At 33.7% G+C, this 23232-nt stretch overlaps 1 protein-coding gene across 12 annotated transcripts in view; it reads right to left on the bottom strand.

The window, feature by feature from the left end:
- TFEC (transcription factor EC) overlaps positions 1 to 23232 on the bottom strand; it is a 189561-nt gene that overhangs the window by 18591 nt on the left and 147738 nt on the right. For 11 of the 12 annotated variants that reach the window (XR_007150364.1, XR_007150363.1, XR_007150362.1 and 8 more), the window contains 2 exons: positions 19819 to 19905; positions 1063 to 1177 (listed from right to left, as the gene is read on the bottom strand). Coding sequence is in view for 1 of the 12 variants with exons in the window: in XM_047850117.1 (XP_047706073.1) it covers positions 1063 to 1177; positions 19819 to 19905 (202 nt within the window). In the remaining 11 variants the exon portion in view is untranslated. The remainder of the gene's footprint in view (positions 1 to 1062; positions 1178 to 19818; positions 19906 to 23232) is intronic. The other variant, XR_007150366.1, reaches the window with a different exon arrangement.

Below are 23232 nucleotides of genomic sequence, written 5' to 3' on the forward strand. Positions count from 1 at the left end.
TGCTCCGAAAACCAATCTTCTAAGTCACCCATAGAGATTATATGAAATAATAAATGTTTATTAGTTCAATCTGTTAAATTTTGGGATAATTTGTTATATAGCATAAATAATTAATGCAGTGTTTCTTGCATTACCCTAGTTTTTAAAACAGGTAACATAAGAATATGATTATTTAAATTAATTTATTTAAAACTATATTAATTCATTTTAATCTAAATAATTTGTATGCATAGAAATTTTTGAGATATTGGCTAGACCCCAAGAATAGACATATTACACTTACTAAATTTGTTAATATTAACTCTGAAAAACTTATTAAAGATCAATGTTTGGGCTGCAAACTAAAAACTTATTACAGAAATTTCAACTTACTTTTTATTTTATTTTTATGGAGGAACTAACACTGGACATTGTTAAGTCAGGAAATTCTTATTTTGATGCACATCTGCTTCAAATCAGCTGTATGACTGTGAAAATAACTCTTCTGACCCTTGATTTCTTCATCCATATATTGGAGGAACTTGACAGTTCCCCTACAATTCTTTTGAGTTGTAGCAAATTTGAAATGTACTATTGAAAACTGAGAGGTTTTTTTTTTTTTACCTACTTGAGAAAATTAAATGTGAGTCTATCATGAAATTCATAAAACAGGGTAAAAAGGGGGCAATCTAATTGTTTTATATCAAATCTACATACAGAAAAAACTTTTTCCCCTAATCGATTGTTTTGCAAGCATGTTAATAAATTGCATGTATTCAATATCAAAATGAACCAACTTTAAGTGAACAACTTAGTCAAGTTGTTATATACACATATATACACAGAGCATATGTGTATATTTCCCCAATTCCTAAAATAGTCAATTCAATTGGATTATAAGTTATATTAACGTGCTGTTTGGTTGTCATTGGGAAAAAAAGGTGAATTTACTATCTACATTTAACTATCCCATTTTAACTATTTTGATAATATTTTAAAAATGGTATTCAGCTTGGTAATATGTGTCACTTACAACTTAAGTAGTTGACTTAAAAAGGGATAAAACTATAAAAGCAACATTACCTGTAATTTCTCTTTTCATTGGCAGACTACTTGGACAGGAAGCACTTGTAAGGCCCATATTAACTGGAGAAATTCCCTGATCACCACTATACACATCCAAAATGCTTCCAGATAACTTTGGAGGAAAGGAAAGAAAAGATGGATCAAACCATATGTGGACACTGATATATTTAGATGCATATTTAAAATTTTCCACTTAATTAATAATAATTTGTTGTAAATAGCATTTTCATTTTAAACAAGAGTGAGTATACATTGACTTTTTAAAATCATTATGGGATGCTTATGGATATGTTGAAAAAAGCTACCTGTATTTAAGCAAAAAGAGAAATGAGTTCATTCACAAAAGGAAATTCTGATTAATATTTACAAAGTTATAGAAGTTTGACCTGCACATTACCTTGTTATAAGTGAATAAGATTTTAAAAATCATTTTGACAAAATCAATATACATATTAGCAAAGCTGGAAAGTTCTTTGCATACCATAAATTAGGTATAATGGTTGAACATTTTGGAAGCCTTCTTAATACCATCAGTGCTACCAGCAACCCACAGTCAAGAGGTGTTTTACACAGGTAATTAAGTGAGAAACTTTCTTTCCTTCCTGGAAGGCATACTTTTTCTCATTGCACGCTTAATGTTCTAGATTATTATAAATATCCCAGCTGGTAACCCAAAGTAGTCTAAAACTACTTTTGCCTCTAGTGGATATAGGGTACATCTAATTATAGAAACACTGCAATTCTTAATGTGCTTCTTGAGAACAATTTTTCAGAAAACTAAGATGCTTTATAACACAATTGAAAATTGTACCAATTTATTATTTAAAATGTGCTTATTGATTTGACTTCCCAAGAAAATTTAATTTAAATAATATTCATAATTCAAGTTAATGCTCATTATTCCAGGGCAAGCCACATTTAAAATGTAGGATTTGAATATTTAAAATATTTCCATTCTAAGTATTTCATTTCGGGGCAGTAAACTAAGAACTGAATAAGTAGTTACTTTTTCCTTTCCTTAAGGACTAGAAGCAGTACAAGTAATCAAATAAAGCTATAACCAGATTATTACAGAGACCGTAACTCCTTATTCCTATTTTCTGTAAAACTCCAATTCAAACGGAGGGAAATTTTTTGATACTTATAAAATGAGACTGAAAATAAATGTGAAGAAAGAACATTTTAACACCAAAATTAATTCTGACATAACAACCTGTTAAACTATATGTAATAAATGTTGTGTATTTCTGAGGGAAAAGAAGTTGGAAAATACAGTGGAAATCAGGCTAATATAAGTGAATGTGTGTTTCAATAAGGACATCATAGATGGAATGCGGTATACTGATATATATTTTTATATACTGATTCTTTTCATTATTTTCTCTATTAAGACTTCTCATCTTTATTTTATATAAACTCATTGTTTTAAAATATATTTTTAATTCATAAATATTGGAAGGGAATACTTAAGTCGGGTTATTTATTCCTTCTCATTGCCTCATCTGAAAAATAGGAATGAAGTTCATCAAATTGGATAGATGATGAGTGCTTATATCACAACAATACAATTAGGAAGAAATCATAAAAGCAGATATTTCCCTAACATGTGAGTCACTTAGTCATATTGTAAAAGTTAAGTTTCCAAGACCATTTTGAAAATCTTTTGGTTATAAGCTGAGGCATCACCAACCTGAATTGTACATTTCCGCTGTGCCTTTGAGAAGCATAATGGATGTGCTGAACAAAAAAGATAGGGAGTAAGGGGGAAGGAAGAGGGAAGGAACTAGGGAAAGGGCACTTTTCTCTGAAGAGTTTGAATTCAGATGGATTTCAATGCAGCAGAGGCAAATTGCAAAAATGTTTAAGAAAAGGAGCCATATTACATATACACTGCAACAATAAAGTGATAGGTTCCTAACTATAGCATTACTCTGGGTCCATATTACCTGGTCAGACTATACCTAAAATAGAAATGGGGCTGCAAATCTGATAATGAATATAACCCTGCTTAAGTATAGGTATATTACATCAACTCTTGACCTTGATTATAGTCTAATTTATACCCAAAGCATAATGATTAATATACTATTTAATTTTATGCTGTAGGTACTACTCTATTTCATGCAAATGGCTGATCACTTTGTGAATATCATTAGACAATTGGGTTCAATTTCAAAGTATGTACTATACTTCATGTTACCTATAGTGCCTTTTCTCCATTAAAATATATAAGAATACAATGTTAGTGAATATTTAAAAATTACATACACATTTGAAAAGGCTTACAAAGCCAAATTATATGTACTTTTCTCAAAGGTATACGATACTTAACTAATGTGCTAAGTAGTTTGTAGATTAGTAGGAAATTGGATAGATATTTTATGAAGAAATATTTATCATTCTGGTTTTTAAAAAATTACTTTTTCAGTAAAGCAAAACCTTTGACATGGCAATAGGGAAACATATTATATTAATAACATCACAAATTTGAAAGACATATAATAAAGAATTTATCATAAAATCTTTTCAATGAGGCAGAACATATTCCTCCAGACAATACTTAATTTCTGGTTAAGAAACATGAACTCCTTATCTCAGAAGTTTCTTTGAGGAGAGGAGCAATTGCCAGTGGTTCCTGTTATCTAAGGTTCTCCATTCTAGATTTTACTCACATCTCCACTACTGAGATCATAGAGACTGAGGTGGACTGTGCTCTGACCTTCCCTCATATATACTGCCCTTCACAGTAGCCAATATTCCCTGAAGAAAATAAGCAAACCAGTCAAAATATCAAAACATTTGTGAAAAATGACTATTTCAAAAGTAAAACAACATGCAGTGTGAGAAATAATATAAGAAGAAAATATTAAAAAATAAAAAGATCACATTAAACCAGGTTTCTTAAATTAGTCTAATGTACATTCTTAAAAAAAGATGTTCATAATAATTTATAATATGAGAACAAACAAATGTACAAATGGCCAAAGTGAATAACAGGAGGTTTGAAAATATAGTATTTGAAAAAAAGTGTTATAAAAATTATGGAATGGAAAAGTAGCATAATGAACACACTGAGAAAGGAATAATGGAATTTGTAAACTACAAAATCAAATTGAAGTAATCTTTCAGGAGGATGAAGAAAGGGATCCAGAAATAGAACATATGAGAAAAAAACCTAATCAGTTTGGAGGATAGATTTATTAGAAATATAATACAGATATTAGAAGTTTCAGAGAGAAAGAGAAATAAAACTGGAAGAAAGAAAATATGTTAAGAAATAATGGAGAAACATTTCTGATACATTTCTAATAGACAAAATCTATTATTTTATTGTATCTTATTTTATTATTATTTTATTTTGATTTAAAATTCAAAGGGCCCATAGAATGCCAAAGACAGATAGAAAAAACCTACACCCGGACATATTATAGTCAAATTTTAGAATATACAATGATAAAAAGGAAAATCTAAAAGCCTAAGAAGAAAAAAGAAGAGTATGTCCAAAGGAATAAGAATCTTATTAACATAAGACTTTTCAATAGCAAAATTGAATGAAAGAGGAAAGTGAATCAGTATTTTTTAAATGTTGAAAGAAAAGAACTTAAAACATGAGTTTTTATATCCAGCCCAAGTGTCATTCACAAATGAGGCCATGATAAAAATATTCCTAGAGGCATAAAATATAAGAATGTTTTCCCAGAAAGACTAACATTGAAAACAATTTTGGATGAAGTACCTAAATAAAATAAATTTAAAATATATGCTTTAAGAATATGAAATAAAAATTATCAAAGACCTTAGAAAGTGGCTGTAGGCCAAAAATGATGAAGAGAACCAGGTCAAAAATAAAGTGAAATATATAACCATGTAACTCAGTATTAAAATTTAAATAATATCTGTATGATTGAGGTGGAGTAAAAGAAACCAAAGGGTGTAAATGTAATTAAAAAGTACTGAGGAGAAATATGGGCACACTTAAATAATAATTTGAGAGAAACAGGTGGAAATATATCAACATAAATAGGTCAAAGCAAAAAGGCTGACAGTTTGGGTAATACAGTACAAGAGACACACCTACATAGTAAAAGGACACACAAAGGATTGAAAATTAAAGGATGGAAGACGATACAGCCAGCAAATGATAACCATAGAAAGCTTATGTAGTTATATTAATATTAGAGAAAATAGGTTTTAAAATTAGAAAAATTATGAGGGATTGAGAGATTCTATATATAATAGTGAGTTCAATTCCCCAAAAAGGCATTGTAATTATAAGTATTCATGCATGTAGTAAAATAACCTCAAAATATGTGAAACAGAATGTTTTGAACTACAAGGCAAAATAAATGAATCCACTAATGCATTCAGAAATTTTGACATTTCTCCTCATTTTTGAAAAGTCAAACAGATAATGATAATCAGTCATGTTATGGAATTATTGAATGATAAAACTAAAATCTTGGCCTAATAGACATATGTACACTTCTATATCCAAAAAGTAGAGAATATACAATTTTCTTGAGTACATATGGAACATATAAAAATATAGATTATGAACTCAGTTAAGAAAAAACTTTCAATGTATTTCATGGAGACCTGGATTTCTAAAATGCTTGGAAATTTTGAAATAACTCAAGGGTAAAGACAAAATCATGCTGGAATTTAGAAATAAATAAAAGATAATATAAATACACATACAGAAACTTCTGGGATATAACAAAACAATGCTTTCAAGGAAAGTTACGCCTTTAAAAAGTAATATGAGAAAAAAAGATACAATTTTGAAATTTGATAAATTAAATAACATCTTCAAGAAGCTAGAAAAATAACCAAATGAGCCCAAATAAAGTAGGATAGATAATAAAATAAAAACATAAGTTATTGAAAAAATAAAAGTAGAATCCATAAGGCAAATTTTTTTTGAATTAACAAGAATGGTATGTTTCCTGCAAGATTTATTAAAAAGAATGGAGAATAAGTAAATAATATTTCAAAAAGGATGATATAACTAAAAGTACAAGTTGTATTTAAAAATAAGATTTTGGGGGCGCCTGGGTGGCTCAGTTGGTAAAGGGTCCGACTTCCACTCAGGCCATGATTTCCTGGTTTGTGAGTTCGAGCCCCACGTCGGGCTCTGTGCTGACAGCTCAGAGCCTGGAGCCTGCTTCAGATTCTGTGTCTCCCCTCTCTCTGCCCCTACCATGCTCACGCTCTGTCTGTCTCTGTCTCTCAATAATAAATAAATGTTTTAAAATTTTTTTAATTAATTAAATAAATAAATAAATAAATAAAAATAAGATTTTCTCCCTGAGATAAGGAACAGGCAAGATAAGAATGTCTGCTTTCACCACTTGTATTCAACATAGTATTGGAAATTCTAGCCAGAGAAATTAGGCAAGAAATAGAATTAAAAGTCATCCAAAATGGAAAAGTTATGAGTAAAATGATCTTTGCTCATGGGTGACATGAATTTATATTTAGAAAAACCTGAGATTAAACACACACGTGCACACACACACACACAGCTCTTAGAGCTAAACAAGGAATTCAGCAAAGTTGACTCATACAAAATCAACATACAAAATTCAGTTGTATCTTTATACACTAACAATGAACAATCTGAAAAGAAAATTAAGAAACCAATCCTATTTACAATAACATCAAAGAGAATAACATATTTAGTAATAACATTTACCCAAGGAGCCAAAAGACTTGTACACTGAAAACTAAAGAATATTGCTAAATGAAATTAAAGAAGACATGAATAAATGGAAAGACATCCTATATTCAGTGATCAGAAGATGTAATATTGTTAAGACGACAACAGTACCCAAAGTGATCTACAGATTCAAGTGAAACACTAAAGCATTTTTTGCAGAAAAAGAAAAACCCATTCTAAAATTCATATGCAATCTCGAGGGTCCCCAAATAGCAAAAACAATCTTGAAAAAGAGCAAAGTTGGAAGACTCATACTTCCAGATTTTAAAGTGTTAAACAAAATGACAATAATCAAAGCAGTGTGGTACTGGCATAAAGACAGGCAGAGACCAATGGAGTGGAATAGAGTGCAGAAATAAACCCTCAAATATACGGTCAATGATTTTGACAAAGGTGCCAAGATCATTCAATAGGGAAAGAACAGTCCCTTAACAAATGGTATTGGGGAAAGTTAATACCCACATGCAAAGAACAAAGTTGGCCTTTATCTTACATGACATACAAAATTTAACGCAAAATGGATCAAAGACCCAAACATAAGAACTAAAACTGTGAAAGTTCTAGAAAAAAGATAAAGGAAAAATCTTCACGATAATGAGTTTGGTGATGATATTTTTGAATATGATACCAAAATCACAGGCAACCAAAAAAACCAGAATTTAGAGTTCACCAAAATTTAAAATTTTGTACATCAAAGCACACTATCAAAATAGTGAAAGATAACCCAAAGAATGGGACAAGCTATTTACAAATCATATAACTAAGAGATTAATAGCCAGATTAGATTGTTAAAAATTCCAACAACTCAACAACTATGGCAGCAACAACAAACCACCCAATTAAAAAAAAATGGACAAATGATTTGAATAGACATTTCTCCAAAGAAGATCTACAAAAGTCTGATAAGCACATGAAAAGATGCTCAACATCACTAGACATCAGGGAAATATAAATCAAAACCACAATGCGATACCACTTCACATTCATTAAGACGACTGTTATCAAGAGAAAGGAAAATAACAAGGGTTGGTAAGGATGTGAAAATTAGAACCTTTGTGTATTGCTTCTAGGAATGATGCAGCTGTTGTGGAAAACAGTATGACAGTTACTCAAAATGTTAAACATAAAATTACCATATGGCCAGCACTTCCACCTCTAAGTGTTTACCAAAAAGAATTAAAAGCAGAGACTTAAACAGACACTCATGTTCATAGAAGCATTATTCAAGGAAGCCAAAAGGTGGAAACAAGCTAATAATGACTGTCAACAGATGAAGGAATAAATAAAATGTGGTATATACATATAATGGAATACCATAAAGCTTTAAAAATAATAAAATTCGGATATATGCTACAGCATGGATGAATCTTGAAAACATCATGCTAAGTGAAATAGACCAGACAGAAAAGGGCAAATATGGGGGGTGCCTTGGCAGCTCAGTCAGTCGAGCATTGAGACTTCGGCTCAGGTCATGTTCCTGTGGTTTATGAGTTGGGGCCCTGCATCAGGATCACTGCTATCAGCACAGAGCCTGCTTTGGATCCTCTGTACCCCTCTCTCTCTAACCCTCCCTTGCTCGTACTCTCTCTCTCTCTCTCAAAAATAAAATAAACACTTAAAAATGGGCAAATATTGTATAATTCCATTTATGAAAGTTACCTTTTAATAGTCAAATTCATGCAGACAAAAAGTACAATAGAAGTTTACTAGGGACTTGGGACAGGAGGAAAGGAATATGTATTGCTTAATGGGTGCAGAATTTCTGTTTGAGATGATGGAAAAGCTCTGGAAATGGATATTGTGCTGGTTGCACAACATTATGAATCTGCTTAATGCCACTGAATTGTACACTTAAAGTGGTTACTGTGGCAAATTTTTTATGTACATTTCACAATAAAAAGATAATAAATTATATTACCTATAATAATTTGCCAATGATTTTGAATACTTACGCAAAATGCATCAATTTCTAGAAAAATATTGTTTAGTAGAACTGACTGAAAAAGTAATCAATAGCTTGAACAGTCTCATAATTACTGAAGAAATCAAAACAGACTTTGAACATCTTGCACAAGAAAATATCTGGACTAGATGGTTTTATGGGCAAAAGTGTTACATTTTCAAGAAACATATCATCCTAATTTTGAACACACATTTCCAGAAAATAGAGACAAGAGGGAATATGCACTAAATCATTCAGTCTTTTTTTTTTTAATTTTTTTTCAACGTTTATTTATTTTTGGGACAGAGAGAGACAGAGCATGAACGGGGGAGGGGCAGAGAGAGAGGGAGACACAGAATCGGAAACAGGCTCCAGGCTCTGAGCTATCAGCCCAGAGCCCGACGCGGGGCTCGAACTCACGGACCGCGAGATCGTGACCTGGCTGAAGTCGGACGCTTAACCGACTATGCCACCGAGGTGCCCCAATCATTCGGTCTTAAACCATACAAAGACATTATGAGAAAGGAAAATTTCACTCATGACTATAAATCTGAAGCAAAATATTACTAGCTAAATGAAGGGAGGTACAGGCTTCCAGTGATGCAATGAATAAGTCATGGGGATGAAAGGCATAGCATAGGGGATACAGTCAATGGTATTATAATGGTGTTGTATGGTGACAGATGGTAGCTACACTTACGGTGAGCATAGCCTAACATATAGAGTTGTCCAATCACTATGTTGTACACCTAAAATAATGTAACACTGTGTGTCAACTGTACCTAAATAAAAACATACAATAGCAATAGGAATCCAAGACAATATAAATAAGATATTTTGTCATAATAAAGTTGGGCTTCTCATAAATATATTTTATGATGTCAAAAAGGAAAAAAGACATCTATGATCATATCAATAGGTTCAGAAAAAATATCTGATAAAATTCAATCCTACTTATGATAAAATTCTAAGTGTTTGAAAAGATAATGAATTTCCATAACCCTAGAAAAATAGAGATTTGCCTATGTTTAAAATCATGCTGCCCTTTAAGAAAATAAAATCTGGATCCAAGCATATTGTAGAAAATCTAAATAAGCTATGAAAATATTCATATATCCATTTATTCTTATTAGGCTACATATAATAAAGGACAACATAAATAATCTGACCTAAATTCCATATATGTTTTTCTGACTGTTTTGGCTTCTTCTCTCTTCATATACCATGTCCGATTTACCACCCAGTATGATTTTTTTCTTCAAATCATTTATCGTTTATATTTTCTTCTCTGTTCTCATGTATAAATTCTTCAGGATCCTAAACATAAATTATGTCCTTCCATCTAGTATCCCTTCATCCCTCTCAATTAATTCCCAACTTCCCCTCTCAGACCAACTCATGTTTTAAAAATACAACTTCCTTCTGATCTCTCCCAGCTCAAAAATCAAAAATCAAAAATTTCTCTCCCTTCTATCTTCCACATTAAGGTCAAACTCTTGTGTCTAGCTTTTGAAAATCTAATTAAGTGGCCCCACATTATCTAGTCAACATTATTTGCCCCTATATACCATGTATATATATGGCATGCTTTCCAAAAATAGATTTCAGACTCCAGTGGGAGAGAGGGGGTGGAGGGAAAGAGTGTTGCCACAAGGACCATATGAATCTATATATTGGTAATTTTAAAAAAAGATTGTAAAATACAAGCATTATCCTAACATATACTACGTCATAGATAATTGAGTATATATTATGTGCCAGATATTAAGCTAGTATGTTTCATAATAATAATAACATTATCTCAAGTAATCTTTATAACAACTCTATGAGCTTGATGCTTCTCATTTTAAATATAAAATAATTAAAACTGAAAAATTAAATCACTACCTCAAGATCATGCAGTTGTATAAATAGAGGGCTTGGGTTTTAATCCTTGTTCTATCTGAAACAAAGGCTGGATTCGTACCTACCCCATTCTGGGTAGGTCCTTGCCTTAACACTTTTAATAGTAAGAAGTGAATTGAATATGTAAAAAGTTGGAAGCCATTGAACTATTTTTTTCTCAGTTTTATTTAAGTATCAAAATCCAACCTACTCTCTAGGGGCAGCCAACAGGCCAAACCTTCCCCAGCGTGCTTCTTCAAGGCAGCCTGATTTACTTTTCTCTTCACCAAAACACTATAGGCCTAATAAACTCAACCATAAAATTAATAATTTAGTTTATATTTATTGTTTTACCCCTCTTCATTTATATTTACTCAGCAAGGACAGCACAATAGTATATACTACTTACCACGTTTGTGAAAATTGATTATTTATCTAAAACCCTGAGAATTTTCTGAAAGGGTGTGTGTGTGTGTATATGTGTGTATGTGTGTGTGTGGTCTGTGTGTGTGATATGTCTATCTCCCAGATAATCTCATTATAAATACAAAATAGGAAAGAAAATAGTGTATAAATATCATTATATATGGTATTTTCAGGTAGTTTTTCAGTATAAACACTAAAAGCCAAAAAAACCCCACCATATGCCTATATATACACACCTGTATGTGTGTGTGTGTGTGTGTGTGTGTGTGTGTGTGTGTGTGATATCTGTAGATCTATGTCTATATCACATATTTAGTGTAAGTTTCATGGGAAACTGAGGGAATACTTGGAGTTGTTTGGATCATCTATTTTTCTTTTCTGTGAAGACATTCACTAAAATGGTAAAAGTGGGCATGAGATTATCAGAATAACTGTAGACATAAAAAGAAGATAAACATCAGACATAAAGAAAGAACGCTGTAGGGGAGCATATACCACACAATGTCTGCATACATAAAAAACTGGCATTTAAAAGATTATTTTCTTTCTTTTGGATATTTATTCATTTAAATGTAGTAAACTAGATTTTTCCAGTTTTAAGACACACACCATTGAATATCCTGCTTTATATTATTTGTGAAAGTAGGCTATGAGGTTTGAATGACAAACATTGAATAGGGAAGTCCCACTGAGTTATTATTATTTTTCTTCTATTATGAGTGAATACAAATAATGTGTTGGGAGGGAGTAGAAGATCCGTTGTCCTTGGCCAGCTGGCTTATAACTCAAGTAGAAAAGATAAAACACAAAACAGAGATGGTAACTTATAAATACTTTTGCATCATAAACTTTATATGCATATAATCTATTTAGTACTAAATTAATAAAAATAGTTATTGATTTAATGTAAACACTGTAATAAATAATCACTGGAACCCTCACTTTTTGATAGAAAAATCATAATTAAACATTTTAACAACTTTTTTTATTAAAGAGACAAAAATATTTGTACTGTATCCAGAACACAAAAACTATCCTGTAAGTAAACAAGCTTGTCAATACAGCAGATTATATAATACACATTTCAAAGCTCAATTTCTACATACCTTATTTTACTATTAGTTTATAAAGTTTATATTCAGTATTTAAGGTGGTTTCATCCCCAAACATTGAAAGAACTCCAAAATGCACTTGCTCACCAGTTTTAATTCTGAAGTGTCTATAACCTTCACAATAGCAATGGTTTTCTCTTTCTACTTCATCATTTTCTTTTCCTTAAAAACTTGCAAACAATAGCTGAGAGAACTGTGCAGAAAACTCTGTGCCAAGGTGAACTTTGGCTCTTCCTTGGACTTTAAGACTAATCTGGTCTAGACTGTGATTGACAAAAGCTTGCTTGTTGATGTTATGCAGTTCTTTCAAGTTCCAACGAAGCACAAAGGGTTGTTAATATTTACTCAGTTCTCATCTCTGGAATGGTCTTGAACTATAACAGTTTACTGAGATTGCCAAATGCCACCAGCATTTACAGACACATGATTGAAAAAATAGCTATATATGATAAAATAAATGAGTTACTATGCACAACCACGTCTCTGAAGACAAGGGGTGAAACTAAGACCAATGGGTAGAAATTATAGGGAGACAGATCTAAACTCACAGACTAAAAAATCAATCCTGGAGTGTGACAGAGAATCAGATCAGCCTAAAGTCCCTTCAAATCTTATGATTCTACAGTTCTAGGAAACACCTCGCTTACTTCTGAGGCTGCTGGCACAGCAAGGTGGGTAGGATTGCTATTGCATCTGGTGTCATACAGGACTGGATTCAAACCCTACCCTGCCATTCACTTAGTGTATAACTTGAGCAAATTACTGAACTTCTCTAAGCCTCTTTTCTCATTTATAAAGTGATAACAGGTAATACTAGGTACTAGTCTCTATCCCATAGGTTTGTTGTGGTGATCAATGTAATTTTTCATACACACAAAAAAGCATTTTGCACAATCCTTGTCACATAGCAAGCACCCAAATCACAGTGGCTATTATTGTTGTTATCCTTGCTGCTACTGATTTTTCTCCAATAAATTCTGAAATCTAATGTATAATGGGAACAATCTTTTCAATACCATGTGCAGATTGTAAAGTATTTATTTCACATGCATTTGCTGAACACCTGTGATGTGTTAGATATTGCGTTAGGTGCTGAGGATAAAATAATAAACAGGTTACTGCTCAGGTTTCAGGGACACAGCAGTGAGCAAGACAGACAAAATTGTTATCTTCAAGGAGCTCACATTCTAGGGGTGAGAGCACACAACAAATAGGTGAATAAAATAATAATCCTAATCATAAGTGTCAGAGGGCATCAAAATAAGATATTGATTTATCTTATTTTGTGATAAGAGTGATGAGATGGGGTCTTTTAGCTAGGCTGATTGTGGAAGGCCTCTCTACAAGGTGATATTGACTAAACATTGGGAGCATAAAGGGCAGCCATGTGAAGATCTGGGACAAATGTATTCTAAGCAAAAAAAAAAAAAAAAAAAAAAAAAAAAAAAAAAAAAGGAAGTTCAATGGTCCTAAAATGTTAGTATGCATGTCATGTTCAAGGAGCAGGAAGAAGGCCATTGAGACCAGAGCCTAAAGTTAAAGGGAAGTGCTGACAATGGTAAAATGTCTGGCTTATTTTCTGAGGATTTCAGGAAGTTGACAGAATGTTAAACAAGGAGAAACAGAATCTGAGTTTTGCTTTGTGCAAATCATTCTGACTACTGTGTGAACAGCTGTAAAGGGGCAAGAATTAGCAGGGAAGTTAGGCTGGAGTCTGTCTCTGATGTCCAAGAGAGACTGGAAAAGTGATTTAGTAGAGGCGCTGATAAGAAGCTGTGAAGTTCAGGAAATCTCGGGTGTTAATCAGGACATACCAATAGATGTGGAGGTGTGGGAGTAAGAGAGAGAAGAAAAATGACTCTTTTGGAATGAGGGTTCTAGATGAACCAAAAGCAGATTTGGATGGGTGGGGTGGGGGGTGGACAAAAGCTTTCTGTCAGTCATGTTAAGTTTGAGATGTCTGTTAGAATCAGAAAAGATGAGACGTAAGCAGTAGGATATACAAGTCTAACATATAGGGGAGAGATCTAGGCTGGGCAAGGGTTGAGATCACCTGTAGGATGTATAGATACATGAGAAAAGAGGGCTGAATTGTGAGTCTTGGAACACGTTAGCATTTAGACATCTGTTAGAAGAGAAACCACAATCAAGGTGGGTAGAAAACCAGAAAATGTGGTGCCACAGAATCCCAGATAGTACTTCAAGAAGGGAAAGTGGTGAACCATGGCAAATACCACTGAGAAGCCAAGACAAGTAAGGAGAACTTACTATTGGCTTCTGCTTTGGTTGGTTTTAAGAGCTCTTTGTGGATTGTGAGAACACTCTGTTGGAGACTAGAAAACAGGAGGTGAGTATATAGATAAAGGGTGAAAATTGAAGCAGTGAGTTTTTTTTTTTAATGTGTGAGTAAATCAAGGGGGTTACTGGGTGGCTCAGTCGGTTAAGTGCCCGACTTTGGCTCAGGTCATGATCTCACAGTTCCTTGAGTTTCAGCCCCGTGTTGCTGCCCTTCTCCTGCTCTCTCTCTCTCTCTCAAAATAAATAAACATTTAATGAAAATTATGTGTAAGTAAATCATGAAAATAGTGTGGCAGCCAGAGGAAAAAATGTGTTCAAAGGGAGTTTTTTGGTTTGGTTTTATTTTTAGGGAGTGTTATTAAAGATTAGTGTAATTGCTGATATTTATAATCCAATAGATCAGAATAGACTGATTGCATAGGAGAAGGAGTCACTATTTAGAGAAGGAAAGTCCTTGACAAGGTAAGAAGAAGATCCAGGGCACAGGTGGTGGAATGGCTTTAGATTATGAACTGTAGTAATTATTCTAACAGAAAAGATGACAGTAGAAATGAAAACAGATATAGGTGGTTTAGTAGAATTGGTGATGCCAAGCTAATGAATGAGTTCTCATACATTTGATCTTTGAAATATGTTGTAAGAGAGAAATCAGCTGAGAAATAAAGAAAGGGCAATGAATTATGGAGATTTGAAGAGAGAAAAGAAGGTATAAAAAATGGTCTCATTAACCAGGGAATAGCTGTGTATCATCTGGTGGTGGTGAAAACCCCTGTGGAATTTTGGTGATGTATCTGAGATGAGGACTATGAGCAATGTGGTGAAATTTTATCCATTAAGCTGCTCAGGTTGAGACATGGGGTAGGATGAGAGAGAAGTTTAATCAGGGTTGGGGTTTTGCCAAGGAAGTAAACTGAGGAACAAATGGGGATATGTTAGGAGTGTTTGCAAGAGAATTGGTTATAGTGCTTGATCAGACTCTAGACAGGTTAAGGAAATTTTCACTGCAAGTGTGAAGTAGTAGGTATTGAAAATATTAGTGATAGAGTCCATTGATTTGAAGCTTGAAAAATTGGTGAAATAAGAACACTACAGTAGATGCAGTGAAAAAATAGAATGTAATGGTCAAAAAGTGTGAAACAAAAAAATGTGATGGGATAGAAAAAATGGTAATGACAAGATTTGGGATATCATCATGTGAGGGGAGGGCTAAGCAGGGAAGAAAATAAATACAGTGACTCTAAAGAGAATGAGAAACTGACAGGTTAGAGTGTTGACAAAAATCGTGACTGACTTGGCTGAATGTTTCTTGCACTTTGTCTCTTTTCCAATGTAGTTTACACAGTTGTTGAACTAAGAAGTAACTGACAGGTGGGGCGCTTAGGCGGCTCATTCAGTTAAGCATCCAACCTCGGCCCAGGTCATGATCTCACAGTGTGTGAGTTCGAGCCCTGCGTTGGGCTTTCAACTCAAAGCCTGGAGTCTCCCTCTCTCTCTGCTCCGCCCCCCCCCCACTTGCATTCTATCTGTCTCTCTCTTTCTCAAAAATAAATAAACATTTAAAGATTTAAAAAAAAAAAAGAAATACTGACTCTAGTCACTAATCAGTCCCCATTCATTTCTGGATCAGAAAAACCTGGGCTAAGTTGATCTGTGAAGACCCTGAAGTACTTCATTCAAGCTGGATAAATGTGAAGGACCACCACAAGTGGTCCAAGATTCCCCTCAGCAGATTCCAAGTTTCCCATCAACAGAAGTTATAGCATGACTTTTAGTTAAGCCTATATGCAGTGGTCCTGATATAAATCTTAGCTGAGTGAGATCTGAGGTTTTCTGCCTATGCCACAGCAAAGGACTGGTAACATGGCCAACAGCACACTCAATAGACAGCCCCTGAGATTCTGCATATTTCTAGAGAAAATACATGGAAAAGTGACCTTCACATAATAGGTGAGAAATTAATAATAATTATTTTTAGTTGATAAATATCTCACTTTTGAAGTTTACCATACTAGACATCTATTGTTTTAGCCTCAGTAGAATTCACTTACATTTATTTTCGTGACAACTCCTGCTCTCGTTCTTACTCTTAGTCCAGGTAATTTGTTGTATGAGCTGCTCACACAGGTCTAGCATGGGCCCAAGACCCAGAGAAGTTGGCTCAGGAAGAGATACATGTCAGAAATTGTTCCAATAAGAATTATCCCAGAGATTTAGCTGGAACCAAGGGGAAAAGGTTGCCAAGCCTAACTGAATGTATCCATTAGGATGAATTTGGTTATAATAATCAGAAAATCCCAACACACTTGGCTTATAAAATAAAGGGAATAAATCTTACATAATGTGAAATCCACAGGTCAAAAATTCTCCAGCGGGCGTATAAAACAGCGTTTTTTTGTATTTCTCTTGGCTTTTCTTCTCCCTTTTGTTTGTTTGTTTTGTTTTTTCTTAGTTTATTTACCTTCCGGGCAATAAAATGACTATATAAGTCACATTGTCCTACAACATCATGGAGAAGCAAAAACCTCTTTCTTGGGTCTACTTTAAAGACTTACGAAAATTCCCAGAAAGCTGCTCAACATGTCAGAATTGCAACACAAGCCTATTCTTAAAACTGTCTCTGGCAGAGGAAACGGGGCCACCAGGATCGGCTGAAGTTAATCAGAAACTTCTCTTCCTTGTGAAGAAGTAGTTGTCTGCAAAAAAAATTGGGTTAGCAAGAAGGAACTAGGTGTGTACCTAGGGATAGGTTACGGTAGTGTTTGCTCAACGGCTGGGAATAAAGCCAGCACAGAAGAAAACAAAGGCAAAGTTATGGAGGGCTGCCCACATGTGATAGTCCTTAGGAATTTACACATGACATGAACCAATGAACTTCTTTCATGCTTAAGCCCCAGATGAGCCATGTTCTACCATCTGCACCAAAAGTTCACTGGCTAATAATAACGCTTACTCAAAGCATTCTTCTGGATCCATCAGGTCTGTATTTTCATTCATATGAACTATAAACATCCTTTAGAGTTTCCTATCTCTGTTATACCAGCTATTCTTATACGTTCTCTTTTTCTCACCTCTTGCCTTTTCTTATGTTGTTCTCTTAACCTGTTACTTTTCTGCATTCACAGATACCTCTTAAAATCTTAACTATCCTTCATAACTATATTTCAAACATCATCTTTTCCTAAAGCATTTCCAAAAAAAATGTTGATTTTTATGGTTTCTCCTTCACTTGAACTGCAGAGCCACTCTCTGACTAGCATTTCAAATGTACACGTGTAGGCTACCAAGTAAGATTTAATATAAAAAACAGCCTTGGAGATAAATATTTTTAATTATTCTTGTAATTCAGAAGAAAGCAAAGAGAGGCTAAGTAACTTGCACAAAGTCTAGATTAGACCCTGAGTTTAACACCGAGATCCACACTCTCCCTCCCTGTCTCTCAGGTACAATTCACTCCACTCCCTTATTATCATGTGGCTCCTTGACATGTGAATTTTGTCTTATTCAACTGAATTGCCTATGGTAAATGTATTACACTTTGCACATAATATGTATTGAATAAAGAGATTTGGTTAATTGAACTCTTTGGTTTTATGTGTAGGTCTAGATTTATCAATGATTGCTGATGGGTCAACAGAGATATTTCTTTGTATAAGTATAGGTAGACCAGTAGTATCTATCTTTTTAAAAGTACATTCTGGATACCAAAAGCAAATTCCAGATAGTTATTGCCACCAATTTGTACTGAGTAAGCCATTTTGTGCAGCCTCTACAAAACACATAAGATAATTTGACAAAGAGCATGCTGCAGTATACAATTTTAATGAGTACCACATACAAAGAAAAGATTGTAGGAAATTAATATCATTTTCTGAAACCCAGAAGTTGAATACTGGTTAAGAAAATAGCATGTTCATGCTGTGAAATTAGACAGGGAGAAATTAGCATTAATAATATATTTATCTAGAGAATTAGTCAGAGTTCATGTAACTGTGCTGCTTGAAATCTGAAGAGAGAAGAGATAGACTTGTCAGTCCATCCAAAAATAAAATAAAATAAAATAAAATAAAATAAAATAAAATAGGGGCGCCAGGGTGGCACAATCAGTTAAGCCTCTGACTCTTGATTTCGGCTCAGGTCATGATCTCATGGTTTGTGAGTTCGAGCCCTGTGTCCAGCTCTGTGCTGACAGTGTGGAACCTGCCCCTCTCTCTGCCCCTTCCCACCCCCCGCCCCTGACTTCCCAAAATAAATAAATAAACAAAAAATAATAATAAATAATAAAATAAAAATTAAACCTGCAAAAATACAAGGTTTTAAACCTCATTTGACCTTTGTCAGACAATGCCAGTATTAGTGACCTGTTTTAAAGTGGAGGTCCTGCATACCACAGAAAAGGAGGAAAGAGATACTTCTGTCTTTGGATAGTCTATCTGGGAAAGAAAAAAACAGAAAATAAAACGGGGTGCTTTCTCAATTTTATTTTATGATTTTAAATTTAAATGTTCATCACTAACATATCCCAGCTCATTTATTTACTGACAAAAAATCATACTACACAATATAGTCAGAATTCACTTTCTTTAAATGAAATGTTTAAAACAACATCTCAGTCACAATCTCTCATATTTTGTCTCATTTTTCTAAAAGGTCTAAAATCATAAGAAAACAAACCAACAATAACCCTTCAAATATGTGGAAAAACCTTGCGCACCCTTTACAAATGACATTTTTAGTGATTAATAAATAAGAGATGAGAAGGCAACAGCAATCAAACCAGGAGATAAGATACCATCCCTTCGTTACATATCATTCCAGGAATTTGTGCTGATTGCAACATAGACATCTGTCTACATGCCTTAAAGTAGGGTGAGGCCTGTTCTACTTTTCATAAGTTCATCTTTGATCTCTAGTTATTAGGTCTGAAGCGAAGTCAGATTTTTTATAGTTATAATATTTTTCTTGTCTCTACAAGGTGTAGAGCCCTCTGAATCTGATAGTTGTTAGTCATGGTAAAATAGTCCAAATTTAGCCATTAGCTTATGAGAGTGTTTTGATTATATGCTGTGTTTCAGGAAATCTGAAGATTAAATTACTCATTGAAAATGCTGTAATAGATTACATATATAATTAGATGGATGTTTATAGGGATTAGATAGATAGATGGAATATCACAATGTTATTCCTAAGTAACATTATATAATCTTTTTTTTCTGCACCAATAGATATTTTCTACTATTCATCTGTTATCTTATGTCTGTTTCAAAAGCGTAGGAAAAAAACATTTACTAATCAAATTAAATTTATTTTTTATATTATCAGATGCTACTATTTATTTTGGTCTCACTGACCTCCTCAAGTCTGGAAACACTTACTGTTCTTTGCATTAGCAGAGGAGAGTCTGTTCCTTCCTCTTTAAAACTTGATTCCATACCGATTATATCCTCAATAACGTCTTCCATCTAGCAAAATATATAATACATTTAGAATACTGTGCATAATGAGAAGAGTTGTGCTTCAGCCTGAATTCAGAAAGAAAAAAATTAGCAATCTTTTAAAGTTTTTAAGAATATTTAAATTAAGGTTATATGTATATCAAAACCGAGAATATTTTAGAACTTAAAATGAAGTGATCCTGACACTCTTTGATCTGTGTTGCTTTCCCATGAATTTGCTTCTACTACCAGCTGGCAGGTGATGGCTGGGCAAATCACCCTGGGCTAGTCCCTTGGAAATCAGTATCTATATAAATAGACTGGTTATCATGAAGTGCCTCAAGCCAGAGCCCATGTACTTAACATGTAGAGAGATGACTTCCTATAACTTTACTTTCCTTTTGAAATGTTTTGATTGCATCTTACAGGTGGATATTCAAATATCAGTGGTCATGCCAGCCAATTGGTCCACGTGGATACAGAATATATGGAAAAATGTTACCTAACTCTCCCTAATGGCTAATAACCATAACAGCAATAACGACAACAATAATAATCACCGACATCTTAAATCGTAACAATGTCAAACACATATAGAGTGGGAGACATGCCAGGCACTGTTCTGTATGCTTTGCATACATCAGCCCATTTAATCTTCACAAAAACTCTGAGAAGTGGATGCTATCCTTACCTCCATTGTACAGATGAGGAAACTGGGAGAGGAAAAAATGCACAATAAATTGTTCCATGATACAAACCTAGTGAGTGACAAAGACAGGATTGAAATCTTGGAAATCTGGCCCTAAAGTCCTAACTTAAATCAGTTTTTCACTCCTTTCTCAATTCCATTCTAAAATATCTTCCTTCCCTTCTCTACTTTAGCCGGAGAAGATTGTAAAAGCTTGTATTTTAAAAATACCATGCTTGCCCCCTACTTTTCTCTCTAGCTGTAGTTCTCCTCTCTCCCACTATATTCTCTTTAGTGACATTTCAAAATATGATGTAAACTCAAAGATAATGAGAATGCTGAATTTATACACTGTAGCACTCTTAATTTCCAAAAACTTGTGCAGAAACAACCAGGACTAAACTTGGTGAGATGTATAAAAATATTTTATGATTCTGTTAACTTTATCATCAAAGCGTGATTTCTGAGAACCTTAGAGAATTAAATATTCAGACTTCTACTAAGATACCTTAAAGTTGATATGCCAAAAAATCAGAACACTATTTAATATTAATTTAACAAAGATTTGTTGAGCGATACTTATTGTAATACCCTGTTGTAAACACAGGAGCTGTAAAAGGAAACAGCACAGAGTCTCTGCCCTCCTGGAGCCCTAACTCTAATGAGAAAACAGACAATAAACAGCTTGATAACAAACAGTGGCCTGAAGAGATTAACTCAGGTGGGGAGAGAGCTTGATGGGAATGAATGTTATTTTAGAAAATGGTCAGAGGAGGATTTACGGATATTTGAACAAGGACATGAAGAGTGTGGGGAAGGACAGTCCTTGGAAAGGAAGCAAAAAATACAAAGACGCTGAGATAGGAACATATATGTTCAGAAAGAATGTTGGTCAGTGGGAATGGAGCAAGAGTCAGGTTTGAGATGAAGTTGAAAATTCGGCCCTCTAGGTTGGCCAGTGGTCTCCATCAAAAATTTCTGCAAGTATAGGAATGTCCTGCACTGTCCTGCATATAATGGCCACTGAGCACTTGAAATGTAGCTAGTTTAACTGAGGAATTAAATCTTTTTTTCTCAAGTTTTAATTTAAATTTTACTTAGTTAACATGAAGTGTAATATTAGTTTCAGGAGTAGAATTTAGTGATTCATCACTTACATATAACACCCAGTGCTCATCCCAACAAGTGCCCTCAATACCCCTCACTCATTTAACTCATCCACCCTCCCTCCCCTCCAGCAAACCTGTTTGTTCTCTATCATTAAGAGTCTGTTTTATGGTTTGACCCTCTTTTTTTTCCCTTCTATGTTCATCTGTTTTGTTTCTTAAACTCCACATGTGAGTGAAATCATCTGGTAGTTTTCTTTCACTGACTGACTTGTTTCATTTTGCATAATACTCTCTAGCCCATCCACATTACTGCAAATGGCAAGATTTCATTATTTTTTATGGCTGAGTAATATTCCATTGTATTGAAATAGAGGATATAGACATTGATATAGATCTATAGCACATCTTCTGTATCCATTCATTTGTCTCAATGAACATTTAAGTTCAGGAATTAAATACTTAATTTGATTTAATTTTTAGAGATTTTATTGAATTTGAATTAATTGAAAATTAAATTTAAATAGCCACATGTGGCTAGTGAGTACCATATTCAAGAGTGCAGCTTTTGACTATGGTCTGCATTTCATTTATCTATTTATTTTATTTTTTTTAATTTGAGTATAGTTGACACACACACTGTTACATTAGTTTCAGGTGTACAACACAGTGATTTGGTGAGTCTATATGGTAGACTATGCTCACTACAAGTACAGCTACCATCTGTCACCATACAACACTATTACAATGCCATTGACAGTATTCCCTATACTCTGCCTTTTACTCCTGTGACTTATTCATTCCAAAACTGAAAGCCTATACCTTGCACTCTCCTTCACCCATTTTACCCATCCCCCACTCCCATTTCCTCTGGCACCCATCAGTTTGTTTTCTGTATTTATAAGTCTGATTCTGCTGTTTGTTTGTTTGTTTGTTTGTTTTGTTTTTAGATTTCACATATGGTCTGCACTTAACATATTATTCCATGTGCATCAAGAGATCTTTAAAGGACCTAGGATAATAAATATGCATATTTTATTTCTTTTGTTTAGTACATTCTGTGAAAGCTTTAAAATATAACCTTGATTGTAACTAAACTCAAAATTTAATTTCATGATATTTCTCTCATTCATGTTTACCATTTCATGGACAGCAAATTTGTACTCAACAGATGTAAAGAAGACCAGAGGAAAGAAGGATGTTAAACACAATTCATGGTAAATGTTTTTCTATTGGGAACTTCTAATATTTTCACCAAAAATTATATATATCATTTATCTCTTCTCTTTCTGGAAACTTACATCACAAATGACCCACTCTCTTGCATCTTTAATTTTTCCCTGTTGCCTATAAATATGCTTAGGTTTCTCCTATTTCAATAGAAAACCTTTCTTTCTTACGTGTGAAAGTTCACCCTCCTCGGAGGCTCTTCTTTGCTTCTCTAACACCGCTACCTTCATTTCTGCCATCCACCTACATCACAGTCTTTTTTCCCTAATTTATTGATGACGTTGATTCCTCCATTATGTAAATTGATTTTGACATCTAAAATCCATTCAA

This window comes from Prionailurus viverrinus, chromosome A2, assembly GCF_022837055.1.
Source record: "Prionailurus viverrinus isolate Anna chromosome A2, UM_Priviv_1.0, whole genome shotgun sequence".
In the NCBI taxonomy this organism is placed as follows: Eukaryota; Metazoa; Chordata; class Mammalia; order Carnivora; family Felidae; genus Prionailurus; species Prionailurus viverrinus.